At 36.8% G+C, this 26,907-nt stretch overlaps 1 protein-coding gene across 1 annotated transcript in view; it reads left to right on the top strand.

Annotated features, from left to right (window-relative positions):
- The window catches only part of BMT2 (base methyltransferase of 25S rRNA 2 homolog), an 81,570-nt gene that overhangs the window by 22,567 nt on the left and 32,096 nt on the right, over positions 1–26,907 (top strand). The window contains exon 3 of the mRNA XM_003407218.4: positions 13,499–13,669. Coding sequence (XP_003407266.1) covers positions 13,499–13,669 — 171 coding nt within the window. The remainder of the gene's footprint in view (positions 1–13,498; positions 13,670–26,907) is intronic.

The following is a 26,907-nucleotide window of genomic DNA, read 5'->3' on the forward strand; positions in this document are numbered from 1 at the left end:
ATGAAAAGGGAGTAACTTCAGTGGATTGTAGAATCAAAGAATTGTGGAGTTTTGGGTTACTAAAGGAAGGAGCCAGAATGATAGGAAATGAGATGCTTGGAATGAAAATGTTTGGTTTTGTTTGCCTGGTTCTACAGCGAAAATAGTTATAAATCTGATCGTTCTACAGAATATGCAGTTTCCCTTCAAGCTAAGAAACACAAATATTTCCCTTGTAACAGAAGGTAATGTAATCCAGTCAGGACACCACTATCATTCTTGGTTATAGCAGTACTACTTTTAAATTAGTATTTTGATACAGCAGGCAAGCCTTCAAACTTTATTTTTTAAATAGACCTTGATATGTGGTATTCTCATAGGAGCATTTGCTTGTACCTTCTTCTTGAAAAAAATGATCTGCCTCACACTTCACTTTTCTGTTACGCTGAAGGACTTAGCTCTGAATAACATTGATACATTTGTCTTACCCTAAAATTTACAGCAAATAATTTCAAAATCACATTACTACTCTTCTAACGATAAAATAACTGAGCAGAGTTTAAGATTTCTTTGCAGTTTTTTTGTCTTTAAAACATATCCCACCAAAAGTCAAAGTACTGTATTCAAGAGATACTTAAAACAGTTCTTTTCTGTGTGGTTATATTACCAGTTTGCAGTACAAATGGTTTCAATTTATTTTCCACGTTATGGGTGGGGGACGTTTCCTCCTATTTTGTTTTGATTTGGGGGAATATAAAATATTTACATGATTCAGAAGTTTAAACTTAACAAAAAAGGTATACTCAGAAAAGGCTCCCTTCCATTTTCTGTTTGCTCCTACCCCCTGAAAGTAATCATTTATTTCTTGTTTATCCTACTAATATTTCCTTTTGCAAAAGGAAGCAAGTTCAGATAGATATAGATACGTGTATGTATGTGTTTGTACATATATATCTGTCCTTTCCTATCTGTACAGATGGTAGTATATACTCTGTTCTCTACCTTTCTTTTTTAGTTAAAAATATATCCTAGTCATCACTCCATTTGGTATATAGATATCATCCTCATTTTCATGAGTTATTTATAAACTTTTGCTGTTATGAATAATTCTGTGATGAATAACCTTGTGCATATTCCTTTTGTATTTTTTCCATTGTATCTTTTTAGACTCCTAGAAGTGAAATTGCAGGGTAAAAGAGTAAATTCACGTTTCATTTTGTTAGATATTGCAAAATTGTGCTCCCTAGGGGTTTATGTCATTTTGCAATTCCACCAGCAAAAAATAAGAATGCCTATTTCTCCACAGTCTTACCAGTGGAATGTGTGTATAAACTGTTGAACTTCTGCCAATCTGATAGACAGGAATTGGTATCTTTGTATAGGTTTAATTTGCATCTCTTTTATGAATGAGGCTGAACACCTTTTCATATATTTAGGAATCATTTGCCTTCCTTTTTTTCTCTGAGTTTTGTGTTCGTGTTTTCTGGTGTTTTTTTCCTTGATTTTTTGAAAGCTTTCTTTATATAATTTACTCATCTTGTGCCCTTCGTTTGTGATTTTGCGTACGTTATTTTTTTTTTTTTTTTGCCATGAAAAAGTAAGTTGGATCAATTAAATCCAATCTCTTCTGATTCACTCCATTCTGACATTAAATGCAAATGGAGCACTCTGTCCTGTGACCCTAACCACCAGAGCTAGGTCAGACCTCACAAGCTGAAGCACAGTCTTCCAGACTACCAAGTCTGCCCAAGACTTCAGTCACTAGCCGCAAGTTGGGAGGTCCCCATGACACTCTTACTTCTGGCTTGTTGGCTCCTACTACTCCATTGGGTTCAGTAATTGACTATAATGACTCATAGACTAAGAAAAGTGCTATACTTTTGATTACAGTTTTACTGTAGCAAAAAGGGTACAAATGAAGAAACACATAGGGCAAGGAATGAGAGGGTTCCCGGTACAGTGCTTCCATGTCTCAAAAAGGGACACATCACCCTTTTGAGCACCTTTGTCTTTCACTAACCAGGAAGCTTATGAAGATTCAGTGTCCAGAGCTTTTATATAAGGTTCTATTGCATTGGCCTGGTGGCATGGTGCTTAAGAGCTCAGCTGCTAACCAAAAGGCTGGCAGTTCGAATCCACAGTCTACTCCTTGGAAACCCTTTGGAGCAGTTCTACTCTGTCCTGTAGGGTCGCTATGAGTTGGAATCCTGTGGGCGGCAATGGGTTGTTACTACATTGGCATTATTGATTGAATCTGCCCACATAGTTGAACTCAACCTCCAGTCTGCCTCCTCTGAGGTCAGACTGGCCTGGCCAATCCCTACCCAAGAGTCATCTCATTAGCATAACCTGTCAGGCTGTTTGGGAGCCCTCATAGATAAGGAAGACACTTCAGTCACTCAGGAAATTCCAAGGGTTTAAAGATTACCTCTCAGGAGTCAAGGACTGAGTTGAACTACCCCCATAGGGCTTCCAAGGATGTAAATCTTTATGGAAGCAGAGTGCCACATCTTTCTCCTGCAGAGCAGCTTGTGGGTTGAAACCTCGACTTTTTCCGTTAGCATCCGTGTACTTAACCACTTCACCACCAGGCATCCCCGACAAGAAGGTTTTACATAGTTACATGTATTAGTCCCTTTTTATTGCCTCTAGATTTTTTTTTTAATTAATTTTTAATAAGCTTCAAGTGAACATTTACCATTCCAATCAGTCTGTCACATGTAGGTTTACATACATCTTACTCCCTTCTCCCACTTGCTCTCCCCCTATTGAGTCAGCCCTTTCAGTCTCTCATTTCGTGCAAATTTTGCCATCTTCTCTCTCTCTCTATCTTCCCATCCCCCTTCCAGTCAAGAGTTGTCAACACACTCTCCAGTGTCCAGCTGATTTAATTAGCTCACTCTTCATCAGTATCTCTCTCCTCCACACTGACCAGTCCTTTTCATGCCTGATGAGTTGTCTTCGGGGATGGTTCCTGTCCTGTGGCATCACAAGTTCTGGGGAGCATTGTCTCTGGGATTCCTCTAGTCGCAGTCATACCATTAGGTATGGTTTTTTTTATGAGAATTTGGGGTCTGTATCCCATTGGTCTCCTGCTCCCTCAGGAGTTGTCTGTTGTGCTCCCTGACAGTGCAGACATCGATTGTGGCCGGGCACCAGCTAGTTCTTCTGGTCTCAGGATAATGTAGGTCTCTGGTTCATGTGGCCCTTTCTGTCTCTTGGGTTCTTAGTTGTCGTGTGACCTTGGTGTTCTTCCTTTGCCTTTGCTCCAGGTGGGTTGAGACCAATTGATGTATCTTAGATGGCCGCTTGTTGGCATTTAGGACCCCAGGCGCCACAATTCAAAGTGGGATGCAGAATGTTTTCATAATAGAATTATTTTGCCAATTGACTTAGAAGTCCCCTCAAACCAAGTACCCCCGACCTCAGCCCCTGCTCCGCTGACCTTTGAAGCTTTCATTTTATCCCGGAAACCTCTTTGCTTTTAGTCCAGTCCAATTAGGCTGACCTTCCTTGTATTGAGTGTTGTCTTTCCCTTCACCCAAAGCAGTTCTTATCTACTGATTGATCAATAAAAAGCCCTCTCCCTCCCTCCCTCCCTCCCTCCCTCCCTCCCTCCCTCCCTCCCTCCCTCCCTCCCTCCGTTGTAACCACAAAAGTATGTGTTCTTCTCCGTTTTTTCTATTTCTCAAGATCTTATAATAGTGGTCTTATACAATATTTGTCCTTTTGCCTCTGACTCATTTCGCTCAGCATAATGCCTTCCAGATTCCTCCATGTTATGAAATGTTTCAGAGATTCGTCACTGTTCTTTATGGATGCGTAGTATTCCATTGTGTGAATATACCACAATTTATTTACCCATTCATCCGTTGATGGACACCTTGGTTGCTTCCAGCTTTTTGCTATTGTAAACAGAGCTGCAATAAACATGGGTGTGCATATATCTGTGTGAAGGCTCTTGTATCTCTAGGGTATATTCCGAGGATTGGGATTTCTGGGTTGTATGGTAGTTCTATTTCTAAGTGTTTAAGATAACGCCAGATGGATTTCCACAGTGGTTGTACCATTTTACAATCCCACCAGCAGTGTATGAGAGTTCCAATCTCTCCGCAGCCTCTCCAACATTTATTATTTTGTGTTTTTTGGATTAATGCCAGTCTAGTTGGTGTGAGATGGAATCTCATCATAGTTTTAATTTGCATTTCTCTAATGGCTAATGATCGGGAGCATTTTCTCATGTATCTGTTGGCTGCCTGAATATCTTCTTTAGTGAAATGTGTGTTCATATCCTTTGCCCACTTCTTGATTGGGTTGTTTGTCTTTTTGTGGTTGAGTTTTGACAGAATCATGTAGATTTTAGAGATCAGGCGCTGGTCTGAGATGTCATAGCTGAATATTCTTTCCCAGTCTGTAGGTGGTCTTTTTACTCTTTTGGTGAAGTCTTTAGATGAGCATAGGTATTTGATTTTTAGGAGCTCCCAGTTATCAGGTTTCTCTTCATCATTTTTGGTAATGTTTTGTATTCTGTTTATGCCCTGTATTAGGGCTCCTAGGGTTGTCCCTATTTTTTCTTCCATGATCTTTATCGTTTTAGTCTTTATGTTTAGGTCTTTGATCCACTTGGAGTTAGTTTTTGTGCATGGTATGAGGTATGGGTTCTGTTTCATTCTTTTGCTAATGGATATCCAGTTATGCCAGCACCATTTGTTAAAAAGACTATCATTTCCCCAATTGACTGACACTGGTCCTTTGTCAAATATCAGCTGCTCATACATGGATGGATTTATATCTGGGTTCTCAATTCCGTTGCATTGGTCTATGTGCCTGTTGTTGTACCAGTACCAGGCTGTTTTGACTACTGTGGCTGTATAATAGGTTCTGAAATCAGGTAGAGTGAGGCCTCCCACTTTCTTCTTCTTTTTCAGTAATGCTTTGCTTATCCGGGGGTTCTTTCCCTTCCATATGAAATTGGTGATTTGTTTCTCTATCCCCTTAAAATATGACATTGGAATTTGGATCGGAAGTGCGTTACATGTATAGATGGCTTTTGGTAGAATAGACATTTTTACTATGTTAAGTATTCCTATCCATGAGCAGGGTATGTTTTTCCACTTAAGTATGTCCTTTTGAATTTCTTGTAGTAGAGCTTTGTAGTTCTCTTTGTATAGGTCTTTTACATCCTTGGTAAGATTTATTCCTAAGTATTTTATCTTCTTGGGGGCTACTGTGAATGGTATTGATTTGGTTATTTCCTCTTCGGTGTTCTTTTTGTTGATGTAGAGGAATCCAAGTGATTTTTGTATGTTTATTTTATAACCTGAGACTCTGCCAAACTCTTCTATTAGTTTCACTAGTTTTCTGGAGGATTCCTTAGGGTTTTCCATGTATACGATCATGTCATCTGCAAATAGTGATAGCTTTAGTTCCTCCTTGCCAATCTGGATACCCTTTATTTCTTTGTCTAGCCTAATTGCCCTGGCTAGGACTTCAAGTACGATGTTGAATAAGAGTGGTGATAAAGGGCATCCTTGTCTGGTTCCTGTTCTCAAGGGAAATGCTTTCAGGTTCTCTCCATTTAGAGTGATATTGGCTGTTGGCTTTGCATAGATGCCCTTTATTATGTTGAGGAATTTTCCTTCAATTCCTATTTTGGTAAAAGTTTTTATCATAAATGGGTGTTGAACTTTGTCAAATGCCTTTTCTGCATCTATTGATAAGATCATGTGGTTTTTATCTTTTGTTTTATTTATATGATGGATTACATTAATGGTTTTTCTGATATTAAACCAGCCTTGCATACCTGGTATAAATCCCACTTGATCAGGGTGAATTATTTTTTTGATGTATTGTTGGATTCTATTGGCTAGAATTTTGTTGAGGATTTTTGCATCTATATTCATGAGGGATATAGGTCTAAAATTTTCTTTTTTTGTAATGTCTTTACCTGGTTTTGGTATCAGGGAGATGGTAGCTTCATAGAATGAGTTGGGTAGTATTCCATCTTCTTCTATGCTTTGAAATACCTTCAGTAGTAATGGTGTTAAGTCTTCTCTGAAGGTTTGGTGGAACTCTGCATTGAAGCCGTCTGGGCCAGGACTTTTTTTTGTTGGAAGTTTTTTGATTACCATTTCAATCTCTTTTTTTGTTATGGGTCTATTTAGTTGATCTGCTTCTGAATGTGTTAGTTTAGGTAGGTAGTATTTTTCCAAGAATTTATCCATTTCTTCTAGGTTTTCAAATTTGTTAGAGTACAATTTTATGTAGTAATCTGAAATGATTCTTTTAATTTCATTTGGCTCTGTTGTGATGTGGTCTTTCTCGTTTCTTATTCGGGTTATTTGTTTCCTTTCCTGTATTTCTTTAGTCAGTCTAGCCAATGGTTTATCAATTTTGTTAATTTTTTCAAAGAACCAGCTTTTGGCTTTGTTAATTCTTTCAATTGTTTTTCTGTTCTCTAATTCATTTAGTTCAGCTCTAGTTTTTATTATTTGTTTTCTTCTGGTGCCTGATGGGTTCTTTTGTTGCTCACTTTCTATTTGTTCAAGTTGTTGGGGCAGTTCTCTGATTTTGGCTCTTTCTTCTTTTTGTATGTGTGCATTTATCGATATAAATTGGCCTCTGAGAACTGCTTTTGCTGTGTCCCAGAGGTTTTGATAGGAAGTATTTTCATTCTCGTTGCTTTCTAAGAATTTCCTTATTCCCTCCTTGATGTCTTCTATAACCCAGTCTTTTTTCAGGAGGGTATTGTTCATTTTCCAAGTATTTGATTTCTTTTCCCTAGTTTTTCTGTTATTGATTTCTAGCTTCATTGCCTTGTGGTCTGAGAAGATGCTTTGTAATATTTCGATGTTTTGGATTCTGCAGAGATTTGTTTTATGACCTAATATGTGGTCTATTCTAGAGAATGTTCCATGTGCACTAGAAAAGAAAGTATATTTTGCAGCAGTTGGGTGGAGAGTTCTGTATAGTCAATGAGGTCAAGTTGGTTGATTGTTGTAAGTAGGTCTTCCGTGTCTCCATTGAGCTTCTTACTGGATGTCCTGTCCTTCTCCGAAAGTGGTGTGTTGAAGTCTCCTACTATAAATGTGGAGGTGTCTATCTCACTTTTCAATTCTCTTAAAATTTGACTTATGTATCTTGCAGCCCTGTCATTGGGTGCGTAAATATTTAATATGGTTATGTCTTCCTGATCAATTGTCCCTTTTATCATTATATAGTGTCCTTCTTTATCCTTTGTGGCGGATTTAAGTCTAAAGTCTATTTTGTCAGAAATTAATATTGCTACTCCTCTTCTTTTTTGCTTATTATTTGCTTGATATATTTTTTTCCATCCTTTGAGTTTTAGTTTGTGTCTCTAAGTCTAAGGTGTGTCTCTTGTAGGCAGCATATAGATGGATCGTGTGTCTTTATCCAGTCCGTGACTCTCTGTCTCTTTATTGGTGCATTTAGTCCATTTACATTCAGCATAATTATAGATAAATAAGTTTTCAGTGCTGTCATTTTGATGCCTTTTCATGTGTGTTGTTGGCCATTTCATTTTTGCACATGCTTTTTTGTGCTGAGACGTTTTTCTTAGTAGCTTGTGAGATCCTCATTTTCATAATGTTTAACTTTATGTTTGCTGAGTCGTTATGTTTTTCTTGGCTTTTTTCTTGAGTTATGGGATTGATATTCCTTTTTGTGGTTACCTTATTATTTACCCCTATTTTTCTAAGTAAAAACCTAACTTGTATCGTTCTATATCGCCTTGTATCACTCTCCATCTGGCAGTTTAATGCCTCCTATATTTTAGTCCCTCTTTTTGATTATTGTGATCGTTTATCTATTGATTTCCATGATTTCCTGTTATGTGTATTATTTTGTTTATTTATTTATTTTTTAGAATTAATCTTAATTTGTTTGTTTTTGTGCTTTCCCTATTTGAGTTGCGTTGATATCAGGACGTTCTGTTTTGTGACCTTGTATTGTGCTGGTACCTGATATTATTGGTCATCAGGCCAAACAATCTCCTTTAGCATTTCTTGCAGTCTTGGTTTAGTTTTTGCAAATTCTCTAAACTTGTGTTTATCTGTAAATATCTTAATTTCTCCTTCATATTTCAGAGAGAGTTTTGCTGGATATATGATCCTTGGTTGGCAGTTTTTCTCCTTCAGTGCTCTGTATACGTCGTCCCATTCCCTTCTTGCCTGCATGGTTTCTGCTGAATAGTCTGAACTGATTCTTATTGATTCTCCCTTGAAGGAAACCTTTCTTTTCTCCCTGGCTGCTTTTAAAATTTTCTGTTTGTCTTTGGTTTTAGCGAGTTTGATGATGTCTTGGTGTTTTTCTTTTTGGATCAATCTTAAATGGGGTTCGATGAGCATCTTGGGTAGATATCCTTTAGTCTTTCATGATGTCAGGGAAGTTTTGTGTCCAGAGTTCTTCAACTATTTTCTCTGTGTTTTCTGTCCCCCCTCCCTGTTCTGGGACTCCAGTCACTCGCAAGTTATCCTTCTTGATAGATTCCCACATGATTCTTAGGGTTTCTTCATTTTTTTTTTAATTCTTTTATCTGATTTTTTTTCAGCTATGTTGGTGTTGATTCCCTGGTCCTCAAGAAGTCCCTGTCTACATTATAATTGCTCGAGTCTGCTCCTCTGACTTTCTATTGCGTTGTCTAATTCTGTAATTTTATTGTTAATCTTTTGGATTTCTACATGCTGTCTCTCTTTGGATTCTTGCAACTTATTAATTTTTCCACTATGTTCTTGAATAATCTTTTTGAGTTCTTCAACAGTTTTATCAGTGTGTTCCTTGGCTTTTTCTGCAGTTATCCTAATTTCATTTGTGATATCTTTAAGCATTCTGTAAATTAGTTTTTTATATTCTGTATCTGATAATTCCAGGATTGTATCTTCATTTGGGAAAGATTTTGATTCTTTTGTTTGGGGGGTTGGAGAAGCTGTCATGGTCTGTTTCTTTATGTGGTTTGATATGGACTGCTGTCTCCGAGCCATCACTGGGAAACTAGATTTTCTAGGTAATCAGATATAAAAAAATGCAGTCAGATCCCTATCTCAATTCTCCCTCTGGCTCAGGGTATTCGGATGTTAATGGAGCCGCCTGGGGAGGGTGGGGGAGGGATCAGAGAGCTAGGAGTGTAGCACCACAGAATATAGAGCTGATCCCTGCATTCACGCTCCACCCCCGTCCGCCAAAATCCTGGCGGGACGGCTCCCCGGCTGGGACGCTACTCTCCCCGCTCCGATACCCGTCACTTCCTCCCAGGGACTTCTCCCTCCAGTGCGCCACACCACTCGCGCGAACTGGGTGGGCGTCTCCCGCACGAACGGGTGGGCCCGCCCCCGGGGTCTATTCAGGGGAATATAATTGGACCCTGCGCTCACGTCCCGCCCACGCGCGCCCGAACCCCAGTGGGACAGCTCCCCTGCTGGGACGCTGCTTTCCCCGCTCCGAGACCTGTCACTTCCTTCCGGGGACTTGTCCCTCCGGTGCGCCGCACCGCTCACGCGAACTGGGTAGGCGTCACCCGCACGACCAGGTGGTGCCTCTAGATTTTGAGTGTCTTGGAAAAGATTCCCTGATTCCTTACTGTAGGAATTTCTCTTAATAAGTCACTCATATTTTTTTTCTAGTACTTAAAAGACTTCATTTTTTACATTTAGGCCTCTAACCTGTTTGGAATTTAATTTGGAGTTTGTTGTGAAGCATAGATCTAAAACTGTCCCCCAAATAACTACCATTTGCCCCACCATCATTTATGAAAAAGTCTAGTTTTTCTCCAATGATTTGATGTGACATTTGTAGAATATACCAAGCTTCCCCACATATTTAGTTTTGTGTTTGGACTTTCTGTGATGTTCCATTAGTCCATATCATGTATCCATGTGCTGTTTTACTCATAAAGACTTAGAGTTGTAGCGCCGTTCTGTAATCTGCCCCACCCCTACCACTACCACCACCACCTTTTTCAGGGTGTTCATAGATATTCTTGCTTGTCTTTAGAATCACTTTAAAATCAACTCCTGTAACTAGAGAAAAAATTGTGTTTTTATTGGGGTTTTATTGAATATTTATATTAACTTAGAGAAAACTGATGGCTTTATAATGTTGAATCATCCTGTCCATGAACAAGGTTTGTCTTTCTCTGTGTTCTGATCATTTTTTGAGGGTGTATGGGGAGACTGGAATTTAGATGGCTGCCATTATCTTTTGAGAACCTGAAATTCCAACCTTTAAATATTTTGCACCAAGTTTCTTGGTAACTATTAAGTTGAACCACGTAAAATACTGATTTTTATAACTGAAGAACTGTTGAATATTGGCAGTTTTATGATTCTACCTAAGAGGTTTGTGTGGTTTTTTTTACCTAATAGAAAGGTAGCAAGCTTTTCACTCTTGTGTTTCATGCCTTAGTTGAAATTTTACATGATAGGAACTTTATTTAAGTATTAAGTCCAAGTTGATAAAGGGTACATCTTTTATCACTTTTCTTGAGGTGTAATTCACATACAATAAAATGCACCCATCCTAATGTTCAGTTCAATAGGTATTGAAAATGGTTTACACTAATGTAACCACCACCGCTCTTTAAGATATACCATATTTTTACACAAATAATGCACATGTTGCACTTTTTTTTTTTTGCAAACCACAAACTGCCTTGTGCATTATTTTCCTAGGTGCATTATATGTATTGACGCATTATTTGCAAAAAAGTCCAGTAGAATGTTTCCATCACTCCAAAAAGCTCCCTTGTACCCCTTTAACAGTGAGCCCCACCCACAACCCAGGCAACCACTAAACTGCTGTCTTTCATTAAATTAGATTTGTAAAGGCCACATTTTTAAATTGACTTATGGGCCATACATGATCTGAAGCTTCCTTACCTCTCCAGTCTTACCTGGCTACCTTTCCTCTCCATGTGTGTGCTGGTCACAAGGCCTTTTCACGTGTGAGTCCATCCGTCATTTTCTTCCCTGGCCCTTTAAACTTCTCATGTCCTGAACTGAGTACATTTCTCCAGGATCCATGCTGTTTTTCTCTTCTATACCTTTGTTCATGCTATTTTCTCTGCCTGAAAAGCACTCCTCTCCTCAAGTAAATCATTCCTTGCCTGATTTATTCCTACTCCTCTTTCTAAAATCAGTTCATATTACACCCCCTATGGGAAGCTTTTCCTGAGTTTGTCAGCTCTTGGATTGGGTTAGGTGTTTTTAATATATATATATATATTTGTGTGTGTGTGTGTGTGTATATATATATAGTTTTTTTGGGTGGTGTATATATATACACAAATATGTATATAGATGTATATAGTTATACATAATATAATGTATCTGGGCTTTATCTCTGTCAACTGTATTTTCTTTGTTGTTATATAATTATTTGTCTTCCTCACTAGTCAGCTCTTTGAGGGCAGCAACTATGTCTTCAACTTGTTTTCTCATGACCCTAATAAATGTTTAATAGTTATGAGTTTCAACTTTTATATATAATTAAAACTTTAACTCTTGTATGTAATGTAATAAAGCTAAATCTAAATACCAAAAAAAAAAAACCAAACCTGCTGCCGTCGAGTCGATTCCGACTTATAGCGACCCTATAGGACAGAGTAGAACCACCCCATAAATCTACATAGGTTAAGTTAAATAAGTCTTAAATAATAAGTAGTAAGAAAAACTGAAGTTGGGCCAATGGCATGCTATAAATGTAAGAGAGAAGCGGGCATTGTTCCCTGAGACCCTAGTTCTACTTGCAGAAACCAGTTTTAAATTAATTCTCACTGTTCATTCCCTCTGCTTTTGGAACTTCTCTAAGTAGTATCTTTGGAAAAAAAAAAATCTAGCTTTTGTTCAAAGCATGAGCTATACATAATAATAATGCTATTTATTTTCAGAATCTAAAGGTAAAGAAAATTTGCTCAGGATTTATTCTCCTTAACTTTAAGTAGCTTTGATAAGTATGTCAATCCATTGTTTTCAAGGGTATAGCTCTTGTCAAATTGTAAGCTCTTCAAGGGCCAGAGCTAGGTCTCGTTAGTCTTTTTTTCCTTGAAGTTCCTATAGCTTTTATAGCTAATGAATGTTCAAGTTGATTCTATGGCTCATTTTTGTTATCCCATTTACTTAGTTATTAGATGATACCCTCCTTTTTTTTTTCCTTCCTATTGCTGTCGAGTTGATTCCGACTGGTAGCGACCCTATAGGACAGAGTAGAGCTGCCCCCATCACTGTGCAACCACAGGCTCTAATACCCTACTATAAAAACAAACAAAAAAAAAAAACCCGTTGCCATCGAGTCGATTCCGACTCACAGCGACCCTATAGGACAGAGTAGAACTGCCCCATAGAGTTTCCAAGGAGCGCCTGTTGGATTTAAACTGCCAACCTACTATAAGATCTTATACTCACCCTAAAATTTTATTAGGTACATTATAAATACTAAGAAAATTATTTGATAATACATGCCAGTCATCAGTTTCTGGTTCTGGATAGCAGCCTGATATGGGCTAACGTATGTGAGCTTAAAATGATACATCTTGAAAAATCTGCATTTTAGTAGTATAAGAATTGGGACAAGCAGGAATGGTCTGATAAACAGGAATAATTTCCAAGTGGTATAAACACTATTATATTGAAGGAAACCCTGGTGGTATAGTGGTTGAGAGTTCAGCGGCTAACCAAAAGCTTGGCAGTTCGAATCCACCAGGCGCTCCTTGGGAACCCTGTGAGGCAGTCCTATTCTGTCCTGTAGCGTTACTATGAGTCAGAGTCGACTTGACAGCAACGGGTTTATTGTGTTCAAACCCTGTTCTGTTTGAAGGTATACCTTCACAATGTGATGTCATTTCTGCATGAACTAGATTTGTATATGCCCCTGTCAGAGCAAATAAAAAGATAAATGTTCACTTAATATGTTGACCACCTGACTTTAATATAAGCCAGGAGAGATGTCAAAAACAAGTGTTTGGTTATGGCTCAAACTACTATCTTTCTGGATGCATTACTGAATTGCAGAGTTATCTAAGCCTTGTTAAAGGAAGTTATGTTTTAGTTAAGTTTAAGTTAGGAATGAAGTTTAGAAAAACATATGGGCACATCTGTATTCTTTAAAAAATTTTTTACTTGTTGAAGATGGGCTATTACTCTTTGATGTATAGTAATTTAAAAGATTTGAAAGTGTTACAAAGTCATCAAACTTATCTTTACTTGATATTTTCAAAATAAAACCCAGCGATCAAACCCATTTCCATCGAGTCAATTCTGACTCATAGCCACCCTATAGGACAGAGTAGAAATGCCCCATAGGGCTTCCAGGGAGCGCCTGGTGGACTCAAACTGCCGATCTCTTGGTTAGCCGCTGTAACTTTTAATGTTTGCACCACCAGGGCTCCCATTTTCAGAATTCTTTAATTTGAAAGTTTCCCATCTCGATTAATAAAGGCTAATCGTTTTTTATTTTATTTTATATTCATACCCAGGATCTGAAAATATAACTTTATTTTGCCTTGTAGTGTATGCAGAGAATATTTTCAAAACGGTGGGAAGAGAAAAGCACTTGAGAAAGATGAAAAAAGAGCTGTACTCGCCACTAAGACCACTTCAGCCTTAAATACGCATGAGTCTTCTAAACTTGAAGGTCATTTAACCAACCTCAGCTTTACAAACCCTGAATTTATAACTGAGTAAGTATACTTTTTCTAGTTCAATTATTGGCATTATCCTGGATAGCTATGGTAATGTGAAATAGTGTAATAGTTTACATCAAGTAGTGGGCAGTATGCTTGTTCCTCCAGTAATTTGTTAATATTATTTGATAGAAAACTAGCGTACTTTTTAAGGAATATCTGGAACTAGTGGTTCTATAACTTAGGTTGTCCTCCCTAAAAATAAGAAAGAATATTAAATGTTAAAGTAATGATTTTTATGGCTGGCAATACAAGGAATCAGAAGAGTAAAAGCCAATTAAATGATGTATTGTTTAAATTGGCTATATAGTAACTAAGACATTGCAAGAAAAGGAAAAGAAAAAGTGGAAGACTTAATAGAACGAATTGCCATTATTTTATTGTCAAAATAATTATTTTATGCACATAGGCACAAATTTTATTTTATAAGCCCATGAGTATTATAATCTAATTAATTATTAGCAGTATTAAAATACTTTATATACCCTAGTGCCAGAATGATTTGCAGTACCAAGTAATTTTTTTTATTAATCTCTTGAAAATGCTAAACTTGAATAATTCTAGAAATATTCTTGATAGGCAGTGAAAGCTAACCATGAAAATGAAAGTCTTAAAACAATTCCAAATTCATAAGTGTAGCATTACCTGTGGTTAATTTGATTTTAAACCATGTTGAAAGTATTCTTGTTAGTTATAGGCAATTTCATTTAAAAATTGACATACCCTTGATTAGCTCAGTAGGAAAAGACAAGGCATGTTTTTTGCTTCTGTTCAAAAGTTACCAAAAAGCTTATAAAGCATAAAGACTTACTAAACATCCTATAACTCAGATATTACAAACACTTTAAATTTTTTAAAAATGTTGACCAATATAAAAAAATTGTATACCTATAATTCTATCAAAGACAGGTACAAATGGAAAGTATCAACTCTAGAATTTCTATTTGGTTCTTTTTTTATAGTCTCTATTTCTTTATTAAAAAAATTTTTTTTTATTTATTGAGATTCCATATTTGCTGATTCATTGCAATCATATTTTCCTTTAATTTTTTTAAACAAGGTTTTCTTTAATTCTTTGGACTTATTTATAATAGCTGCTTTGAAACTCTCAGTTTGGATTTTTTACCCAAGGAGATTGGTGATAGTAGTGCTTGTGGGGTTTTTTTTAGCAATGTGCCTGAACTTAATCTGTGGAATCTGTCTCCCTCATATTGTGCACATGCTGATGTCTATGCTCAGATTTTTTTAATTGCTTTTTTTTTTTTTGGCTGCTTTTGTAGGATTTGCCCCACGTCTACGTGGCTTAGTGGTCAAACAATGAATGATATGTTAGAGGTTACACTCAAACACCGCAAGCTAGTAAGGCTTCCACACTCTGCCAGTGGATGTGTTGGCTGGGAATTGCATTTAAAATTCAGTCAGTTTTCAAGCCTGCCTTACCTTTTTCTTTCCACCAGGCCCTCTTGGATCTTCCCTGTATATTTGCGTGATGTGGTCACATGAAGAGTTTATCTAGCCCTTCAATGCCTCTCTCATTTCTAGAATCTTTCTGTTAAATTTCTAACTAGCTTTCTAGTCTGCAGCTCAACTCAACAGACTGCAACCTGAGGCTAACAGAATGGCAGACTTTCCCTGTTTGTTTCCTGCCACGTTTGCTACTTTTACTGACAAAACTCTGTAGATTTTTCACCATTTGCTCCAACGCAAGTTAGCCCCTCCAGTGGGGCAACTGCTGTTTTTCAAAGGTAGCCCCTGTCCTGGCAGAACTTCCATATCTACTGAGCAGCGGGTGGGGGTGATGAGAGCTGCTTCAGGCAAGAACAATGCAGATCTCCACTGGTTTTACCCTAAGGTCAGCTGGTTTGCATGAATAAACACTTCTCAACTTACTTGCCTTTGTTTGAGCCAAGTGGTTGTTTTTGACAATTTTGTCCAGTTTTATAGCTGTTTCTTGAGATGTGGGTTTGCCAACCTCTTTACTCTACCATAGCTGGAAATCCCTGTCTCTGGTTTAGTTTTGAAGGAGAAAAATTAGTTCTCCTAATATTAAGATAACTGCGTTTCCCTCCCTAATTCATCTTGTACATAAATATTTGTGATTGACACAAAATAACTACTTACTTTGCTGTCTTTTTAAAAATCTTTTTTTTTTTTAAAGTTGCAGTAAACAAAAAGAATGTAGTTTAAAGACACTGAACCAGCCTTCCCATTTCCCAATCTGAAGTAACATTGACGGACTCCCAGCTGATTGATTGTATAAACGTGATTTGAGATTAATCAGATCTATATTACAGGATTTAGTTATGCTTTAGCTGCTAATCTTGAAGAAAAATCTAAGATTAAGGAGGAAACTGGAGAATTTATCTAGTTGCCAGACACTGTTGCTTTTTGATAATGATTTTTGTAAGAAAATGTCCAAGAACTACAGTTTTAAAGCTGTGCTTCCACGTGTAATTACTAAATCTGTGCTAAATTTGTTTACCTCCTTTTTTGCTACGTCCTGCAAATGAACTCTGAAAGCACCCAAAGCTACAATGTTTGAAGTCATTTCAGGCTGGTTTTGGTTTTCCCCCAAACAGTACTTTATTGTTCAAAGTGTTGAGCCCAGCAGTGTAGAGATTTTGCAAGGGCTCAGTACAAGGTGGTGCCCTCTTTTCTGAAGGAGAATATGATGGAAAGAATCTTGCTTGATTACATTGTTGTTTTGTTGGAAATTTAGGTTGTTTAATTTCTCACAATTGTTTCAGCTCAGCATTAAACCTCTTTGTGCTTGAATTTTTATGTCTTTAAAATAGATTCCCAGAAGTGGATTTCTGGGTTGAAGAGTATAAATGGTTCTAGGCTCTTACACATACTACTGAATTTACTTTTGGGGAAGATTATACTAATTCCATTACCTCTAGCAGTATAAGTACCTATTTTGCCAAAACTCACCAGCATTGGGTATTTTCATTTTTATTAACATGATGTAATAAAATGGCATCCTATTGTGTTAATGTGCATTTCTAACAGATACATAAAATGCAATAAGAAACGGTAAATTTATAACCTAAAAGAAAGGAAAATAATATGAAATTAGAAAAGTAAAATGCATTCTATGAAGTTCTAGTACCTACCATGGCAGAAGCATGGCACGTGTGCTCTCATTATACTTTTACGTATATAATTGGTTATAGGATCATTTCTACAGAACCTGGATTTGGCCTTAGAATCTTTTTACACAGCACTCTTAAGAAGCCATTGTCAGTCAGTATAATGGAAGAAGCTCTTCCATTCAGTCCTATTACTCTTGCTATAAGTAGGACTACAGTTTTGGCTCTAATTTTCTTAGCAGCTAAGGCAAAGCTGTGAATCAGGATCATTTCTTTTTTTTTTTTTCGGGAATTGTCTGTTAATGTCTATAAACAACATGGAGCAGCGTCTTACCTCCTCTAACTTCACCCAGCAGGATGGCAAAACTGACCAATCTGTTTGGTGGGCCACAATTACTCTGTCTGCACAGCCCCTCCCATTCACCTGGTGGGAGTTAAATGACCGTGGAGTCTTGATCATCTAGTGCTGCTATAACAAATACCACAAGTGGATGGCTTTAACAAAGACAAATTTATTCTCTCAGTCCAGTAGGCTAGAAGTCCGAATTCAGGGCTCCAGCTCCAGGGGAAGGCTTTCTCTCTCTCTGTTGGCTCTGGAGGAAGGTCCTTGTCATCAGTCTTCCCTTGGTCTGGGAGCATCTCAGCACAGGAACCTCAGGCCCAAAGGACACACTCTGCTTCCGGCACTACTTTCTTGGTGGTACGAGGTCCCCACTCTTTGCTTGTTTCCCTGTCCTTTTATCTCTTGTAAGATAAAAGGTGGTACAGACCACACCCCAGGGAAATCCCCTTTATATTGGATCAGGGATGTGACCTCAGCAAGGGTGTTACATCCCACCCTAATCCTCTTTAACCCCAGAGAGAGGTTATGATTTATTTAAAAAAAAAAAAAAAAATGATTTATTACACATAGGAAAATCACAAAATGGAGGGCAACCACACGATACTGGGAATCATGGCTTAGCCAAATTGATGCACATGTTTTTGGGTCACAGTTCAATCCATGACACATGGTGAGAAAGGCTACATGTAAGAAATCCTCCGCACTGCAATGTCATTTGCCCACTTAAACGTTGGTGTCTTAAGTGTTTGTTTTTATCAATTTGTACAAGTTCTTTATGTACTCAGGATATTAACTTGATATTTATAGTTCTTGGAATAGAAACTTAGCACATGCTTCATGGACGAATGGAAGGAAGGAAGGACATATTTAGGACAGTAGAATCATGTTTTTAATAATCTACTTGAGACTCAGTTGGCTGTTTTAGAAAAAGGGGAGGGAAGGGGTGGTGGCATTGAGTCAAAGGAAGGCATTGAGTCAAAGGAAGAACTGTAAGGAGTATGAGATGGTCACGGACAATGCAAGGGTCTTACTACAGGCCTTATATCCATTCTTCCATAGGATGTAAGATACTGGACGTATTCTCAGAAAGTTTGTGACAGAATGTGATACATGATGGTATATAATATCTAATAAAGAGGACCTGATTAGAAAAAGTAATTAGAACTAGTTTGAAATTCATTCTGTATTAATCATTGTATTGGTTTATATACATAAAGTTGAACCTGAAAATAAAATTCTTCACTTACTTTGCTGAAGTGTTAGTAAGATAAAATGTTTCCTTTAATGTTTTTCAGCATTTAACATAGTATTTATGTTGTGATTACAAATACTAGATCTCGAGCTTAAGTAATAGTGTCAAGATATTAAGTCCCTTTTAAGCCGTGTATGTTCTGATTTTTTAAAGGTATTTATGTAGAAATAGTGCTTATTACCGGTTCTAAAATGTGAACAATGGGCAGTTGCTCTTTTCTAAAAAGTGATGGAGATGGTTCCTTTCCCAAGATTAGCACTAGCTCAGAGAATGACCTTGGGCAAATATCTAACATTCTCAAGTTTCCTTTTTATTTTTTTCTGAAAAAAATAAAATAATAGTGTACAATTTTCTAGCTATTAAAAAATATGGGAAGAAGTATAAATAAAAACCTTGAAACTCTGAGCGTCTTTCTGATAATGGCCTCAAGTACTGGATGTTGAGAATGAAAGTGGTGATTGTATAGGTTAGAAACATCATTTGGATAATCTTCGTTAGAAGAATACCGTGATTCAGACTTCTATAGTCTGAATATATATAAGGGAAAATGATGGCTACAAAGTATTTTCTAACTAAAGAAATTTCATCCGGGGATTCTTAAAGTAAGTGGTTTTCCATAGTAAAAGATTTAAAGCATTCCAAAAACATTCTCTTAAAGTTAGTATATAAGATCCTTGATATAGTTCTGTGTACTATGCCCCCAACTGTTGATTTACTATTTAAAACAAATTGTTTATTATTTTAATAACTAGAATTGAATTCAGTTAGACCTAATGAACTATAAAGCTAATATATGAAGTTATAGAAAGATAATTTAGAAAATGGAGTCTTCAGTGTTTTGTTTTAACTAACAAATTACTATTTCCTAATGGTTACCTAAAGCCTAAAATGCTTCCTGGAACAAATGTCAATGAATGTTTTTCATTTTAGGGGGTCAGCAGAACCATGTGCTATTACCTATGTTTTGGGGCTTAATGGCAATTTAGAGGTTATTGACAATCAACTTCTTCCATATTCTTCTCTTTATTCCTGCAGTCTTATCTTAAAAGAAAAAAAAAATTCTTCATCTTAATTTATGTGCTCTTATAGCCTATTCTTTTATCAGTCCATTTACATGTTCTTTCATAATAGCAGGACATTTTCTTTTCTCTGCCTGTCTCTAAAATGTTGGTCCTGGGCTCCCTAATGTTCACACTCAGCATATCCCACCTGACCAGCCTAATTCAGTCCTGTAGTTTGGGATACCATTAATATGCTGATGATTCTAAGAATATCTGTATCTTTAGTTCAGACCTCCAAATATCTAGTTGCCTACCAAATATCTTTATGTGAGATAGACTGGTGTCATGGTGAGCTAATTGTCTCCCCTTTCCTACCCTTGAACCACTCAAATCTGTTCCTCCTGCAGTGTTTCATTAAATCCATCTTTATGCTCGAGATAGAAAACTGGATTTATTCTTGACTGCTTCACCTATCTCACTTCCCACACCTAGTTAATCACCAAGTCCTACTATCAGTTCTCAGTTCTCAATATTTCTTTAGTCCATTTACTTTGCTCTATCCTCATCTGTCACCAGGAGTATAGCAGTAGGCTCCTACTTTCAGTCTTCCTCCAGTCAATTCTCCACAGTTCAGCCTGAGAGATTTTTATGAAACACAAACCTGATAATGTCAATTCTCTTACTTAAAAATTTTTGGTGATTTCTCATTGTCCTTAAGATAACAGTCTAAGCTCCTTAACATTAAAAAGTCTGTGACTGACCTTTGCCTCTCTCCTTTCTCAATACTTTTTTTTTAACTGTGTGATTCAGTAATATGGATCTCTCTTTTATTCCTGTAGAATTCTAGCTGTTACCTGCTGTTTTGTTTTTTTTTTTTTCCCCTGCCTAGAATATTCTCTTAAACCCATGATCTATCCCCTCCACTTAAATAATTTCTTGTTCATCTTTAGATATTGTCTTCAACATTAAACTTCCTCAAGAAGAACTTTCTTTACTCCTAGACTCAGTATCAACAATAGGACATACTCCTCTAACACAGTAGGTCTCAAAGCATGGTTCGTGGACTGGAAGTCTCTGAAACTCTTTGAGGGGGAGTCTGTGAATTGAAAATCTTTCCATATTCATACTAAGATATTACCTGCCTTTTTCACAGTGTTTCATTTGTAATGATGGTTGAAATGTAAAGTGACGGATAAAACTGCTGGCATCTTAGCACAGATCAAGGCAGTGGCGTCAGACTATGCTAATAGTGTTGTATTCTTCACCATAAACTCACAGTTAAGGGGGAAAAAAAAAGTTTCACTTTAAGAATGTTGTTGATAAAGCAGTAAAAATTATTAACTTTTATTGAATCTGAACTCTTGAGTAACAGTCTTTTTAATAGGATGTGTGGATAAATGGAAAGTACACACAAAGTACTTCTCCATACTAGAGCATTATGACTGTCCAAATATTTTCTGTTTAACTGAACATCAAAAATATAAAGCAGTGTCATGTTTTGGAAAATATTATCTTTCATAAAATGTTATTTATGTTAGCATGTGATAATTTTATTATTGCTTTTTTAAATGAATTAATATTTTTTAAATTTTCAGTTATAATTTCTAATATGGTAAATATCAATACATATAATTCATATAAACAAAAGCTCTTTGAAGTCCTTGTTAGTTTTTAAGTTTGTAGAGGGATTCTGAGACCAAAAGTTTTAAAACCCCAGCTCTAACACATGGTACTTATTCTAATTCTCATCAGTTTACTCTTACTTGTTAATGGTCTGTCTTTCCTCTTAGATGAAGGTGTAAACTCTGTGAAGGTAAAGTCCACATCTGCTTTGTGGATAACTCAGCTCCTAGCGTAGTGCTAACATATGTATATACTAAAATACTAGACCCTCAATAAATGCTTGTTAAAGTAATGGATTCAGCAAGCATGTATTGGTTATTAGCATAGGCTCAGTGTAAAAGGTTGCAAAATAAATAGGGGATGATTCTTAACTCTCTTGTGTTACATCTTCCATTTGTGATGATGTTATGTCTAATGAGCCATGTATGCTTGCTTAAAATCAGCAAGAGACTTTTAACAGGAATGTAAGGGATGTGCTATGAAAGTCAGAGAAATTAATGATCATTTTTTTGCAGGAAGATTTAATGAATTTTTCACAGAGCTGTCATTTGAGCTAAGCCTCAAAGGATGAGTAGGAAAGGAGAGAGGGCTTAATAGTGAGAAGAAAAAGATGAACAAAGATACAAAAGCACATTGTGTTTTTAGAAAACAGTGACTAACACAGTAGATTGAGTCTTAGGTAATAAAACACCTTTATTTTTCCATTGTTTCTACAGAAGATGGGAAGCCCTCCTAGTTCTTGAGAAAAGAAATAATATCTTTTTAGGGGAGGTCCTGTATATGGTATGGATTGGAAGCTACTCTAACAGAGAGACCAGTTGCAATTGAGACTGTATACCAGGGTAGGGCCAGAGAGAAGATGAGTACAAGAGACATTGCAAAGTTATAAAACCCAGTTGAGGGAGGGAAATAGGTTCTACTAACCATAGCATCAGCTTATGGAGTAGGTGATTTATGGGGTAGAATATGAGAAGAGTTTTAAGGAATGGGAAAGTAATTAGTAGTTTTGGATAAGTTGAGTTTGAAGGTTATTTCCAGGACTTCTGTGTCAAAATGTCTATCTAGCATATTGTTGAAAATGTGAGTCTGGAGCTCAGAAATGAGTTCAAAAGTCAGAAATAACAGATACAGAACTTAGATCTGGAAGGGCTGTTTTCATTGGTGGAGCCACATGATAACATCAGATTGATCTGAAGAAAGATAGTAGAGTAGAAAAAGAAGGAAAGAGAAACCTCAACTGTGGTGCTATGGGGAATGCTTTACATCTAAGGAAGAGGAAGCCACACTGAGCATGAAGAGTTGCAGCCTAATCATCAGGAAGATGCAGACTGAAAGGATGTTTTTGGATTTAACAATTAAGAGGTCATTAACCTTGAGAGAATTTTGTGTAGTGTTAAGGGTAGCAGCTAAATTTCAGTGCTTTGAGAATTTTATAGAGTAATGATACTCTTAAGAGAAGCGTGATAGTGAGTGAAAAGGTTAAGATAAGATAATGTTTTGAGGGAAATTTGGAACAGTTCTGCCCTAGCAACTGGAACACACATTTTATTTTGTACATGCAAGTCTGTATAGAGTAAAATTTTATTATCGCGAATCACCTAACTGTGATAAAGATGCTAATACAACAGCGTTTACAGAATTGGGAATGTGTGCTGCATGGAGAGAGTAGCAATTGGCTAAATCCAAGGAGCAGAAGATACATGTGCGTGCATAGGAAACCCTCTGAGGCATTATGCTCTGTCCTGTAGGGTCTCTACGAGTCGAAACTGGCTCAACAGCACAACAATTCGTGGTTGCTTAATGGTAAAACTAGTAGTTGCAAGTCTAAGGTATTCTTAGAGCAAAGCTTTAATTTTCTGTGTTTTGCTTTTAAATATTAATAATATTTAATAGTAAAACTAATTGACATTTTCATTTTAATTTTACTTAAATGTAATTTTTTTTTTCTGCTGAGTCCTTTTCAGAATCATTATGCCATGTTTTATGATATATCTGTCCAGGAGCATTATTCAAAAAAGTTTAGATATATGCAAAGTCATATTACAACATCAAGGAAAAAGTAGGGGAACAGATTAATTTCATTTAGACTTTCAGTGGTGGTGGGCCAGTAGACACTGTAACCTCTTTGTATACGGGCAGTTCATTCATGTGTAAAGAATTCCTGAAAAATGTTTACGAGTTGAAACAGGTTCATATGAAAGTTAGACAGTTATAAAATGGCTTTTATTTTCATTAAAAAACCTGTAAAAAATAGAAAGAAAATCCTTAATTATACCTAATGCTTTAAACAGAATTAGTGACTGTATTTCTAGTATGTTATACACATTCTTTAATTAATTTTCGTAATTGAGTCCATAGTTGGATTTTTAGCTTCTCAGTGACATGTCCATCAAGTTGATGTATGACTCATAAAGACCCTGTAAGACGTAGTAGAACTGCCCCGTAGGGTTTCCAGGGCTGTAAATCTGTGGAAGCAGACTGTCACATCTGTCTTCCATGGAGCGGCTGGTGGGCTTGAACCACCACCTTTTGGTTTGCAGCTGAGCACCTTAACCACTGCACCACCAGGACTGTAACTATATGTCCAGTGTGTATGAAATTGAGAGGTTAAAAATTCACTGCTTTAAACAAGCTTAATGAGTTTTATCTTTGTCTCAATTGCTTTAAGACTGAGAACTAAGTTCTTTATCACTAGCATTAATTTTCCAATTATGTATATAAAATAATGACAGTGCAGTGAATGATGTAATTGGCAATGACATATGTGGTAGGAAACAAGAACTCCAATTTCTAAACATCTTCTTGTGGTATTTAACAGTTTCCTCACTTTGCTTACAATCTCTTTCCTTTGAGAACGTGTAATTGTAACATTGTTTGAGAGCATGTTAAAAGGGAAAAAAAAAAAGAAAAGAAAAGTACGGGTGGACTTGAAGGCTGCTGTTAATTGCAAAACGAAGTAGGGAAACGACTCTTCTGAGATCTGGTATTCAGGCCTGAACAAGTTCTGTGGTAGAGAATAGTGTTGACATCTTAGTTTTCTAAACCTACCACGAAGCTTATGGTGCAGCTGCTATTTAAAGAGATATAATAGGAGCTGAAACTCTAATCAATAAACAGCCCTCTTCTTGAGTTTCAGCCTCTTCCCTCCTGACCTCCTCCTGTTCACCAGGCAAAGCTGTTATAGCCGCAGGCAGCTGGCCACTGATGCTCCTTGCCTTTCTTCCCTGGCACTCTCCCATTCCTTGTGCTTCACTTGGCCCGGGGCGACTACTTGGCTCTGGAGCTACCAAAGTCAGAGTTGGCTTCTTTTGATTAGCCTCAGTGTTACACAGAATTTTGAAATTTTATAATGTATTTTATACCAATTATATTCATATTATAGCAATAATAGCTGAATTCTTAGTATCGGGTAACCATGTGAATGAAAATATAGATACTTCAATTCACAAATCATGTTTTCTTTATGATTTTTTTAGATGATTAGTACTCATGTAGTACTATGCACCTATATTGTGGTTGTTTTCCGCTCTCCCCTTCCATTCAGCTTTTTATAGATAGGCATGTAGAAATAATTTATAAAATACTTCATTTATATAGCAAATTACCTAAATTATATTCCGGTTGTGTAAATTTGAGGACAATAGCTTTGTCTTGTTTACCACTATGTCATCAACACCTGTGGAAACAATTGAACAGTCTAATATAGAAAGTTTGAGAGTAATTGCTTTACGTCTGAAGAATGCCATGTTTTAAAATTAAGAGCATGGCCTTAAGAACTGGAGATAGAATGTGAACTTTGGGAAGAAACCTTTGAAATATATAAGTTGTTGAAGAACCCTTAGCCAGCTGGATTCTTTCTCACCTCAGCTCTCCAAAGTAGTGGATTTTGGACCTCAGATAAGTATTGTTACCTGCTTTAATTTTTATCTAAGCTGGCAGTGACAGTGGTCACAATGCAGAACTTTGGCCTAATGTTCTTCAGCTATAGATGTGATTGTGGCATAGTCAAGCCTTTCAAAATGGGATTGTCTGCCTCACTCAGTTTCTAAGCCTTTGGGCAGTGTCTTTTTGCATTAAGAACCGTTCAAGAACAAAAGTCCATTCCTCCTAAAATCTGTGTACTTCATATATTAAGTGTACATTGGATATGTGTTTTCAAGTAGAAGCAATTTTTGAAAACCTGGGAAAATCTGATAGGATCCACAGTACTCTAAATTAATCCACCTTTATCTGCAGGCCATTATAAAATCATAAATCACACGGGAATCTCTGCCTAAGTGCCAGGTTTTCTTTAGGCCTTAATATTGGCTGTGAACTTGTAAAACCATTAGAGAACTCTAAAAGCAGGAGTTCTTCACTTAGTAACTGGCCCAAGGGGTATTATAATCTTCCTAATTCTTATAATTTTCCAAACCATTGTACTAGATTGTCAGGTTCTACAAGGACAGATATTGGAACTGTATTATTCTCTGTTGTATCCCTGGGGCCTAGTGCAGTAACCTTCCATATGAAGGGGCCCAGTAAATGTTTGTTGAGCGAGTAAATCAATAAATGAATGAATTCTTTTTTAGGAAGGACCTTAAAATTCACTTCAACCAAAATTCCCAAGAGTGCCAACCTCATAATTAAGTTAAACTCTGACTCTGTAACAGAGGTGATTAATTGAAGTTAGAAACAGGGAAAATTAATAGTACTGTGTTTGTTTTGTTTTCTTCTTACAGTTCTATACACCATTGAGTAAGGTGATGTGACCTAAAACATTTGGGGTAGAATGGAGCCATAAACACAAAAGATGAGAACATTATGAATGGTCCCAAAGAGAAAAGCAAAGAATTTAAATTTTAGGACATAGGCTATTTGAGAAAAGGTTTAAAAAAAATTTTTTTTTGAGACTTTATATCTTCAGAAAACATAGGTAGTTTAATATCTCCGCTATTTGGATTCTGACCCTAGTTAATGCGTAATAGTCATGCCACTTGCAGACAATTTGTATTTAACCAGAGTTAAGATGAGATCACTTCAGCAGTTGTCGTGTATCTTTCTTAGAGCTGCCATAACAAAATACCACAAAGTGGGTAACTTTAAAGAACAGAAATTTGTTTTCTCACAGTTCTAGAGGCTAGAAGTCTAAATCAGGGTCTTGGCCATCTCAGTTGTTTCTGGAGCTTTGAGTGAGGAACTATTTTCTACCTCTCTCCTAGTTTCTGGTATCTGCCAACAAATGCTGCTATTCCTTTGTTGCTTATACGTGCATTTGCTTCCATCCTCACAAGGCACATCTGTCTTCCTGTGTGTGCCACTGTTTCTGCAGCTTTCCTTCTCTTTTGTAAAATGTCACTCAGAAGGAATTAGAATTAGAATCCACCCTACTTAGATATGACTTTGTTAATTTAACTGATAACATCTGCAAAGGAAAACTTTATTTCCCCGAACAAGGTCACGTTCACCACTGTAGGAGTTAGGACTTCAACATACCTTTTTGGGGAACCCAACTCAGTCTGTAACACCATGTAACTAGGACCTTCAAACACAAAAAGGAAAAGGAAGAATAAAAGGGAAGGGGAGAATATTTCAATGTATAGTAGATGAGAAATCTCAAGTTAGAAGTCAGAAGGAGGGTCAAGTATACTAACAACAATGAAATATGACCAAAGAGACCAGCTTCCTTAGAGAAAAGCAATAAATAATTCCAAAAACATAGGCATGCTTATTTGTGGGAGCAAAGAGTCCATAAATCTGTGAAAATTATTAATGGTCATGATGAATACCCTTATTGTCAAGAAAAGATTATGTTCATTAAGTCATTAAGAAGACAAGTAAGTCCATATTAACTTATGAAAGGTTTCCATTACGTGTAAAATATATTCTCACTTGAAAGACTAGGTTCTTGCCCTTTGTTAAAGAATACCATGCACTACAACAAC

This window comes from Loxodonta africana, chromosome 8 (genome assembly GCF_030014295.1).
Source record: "Loxodonta africana isolate mLoxAfr1 chromosome 8, mLoxAfr1.hap2, whole genome shotgun sequence".
Lineage (NCBI taxonomy): Eukaryota > Metazoa > Chordata > Mammalia > Proboscidea > Elephantidae > Loxodonta > Loxodonta africana.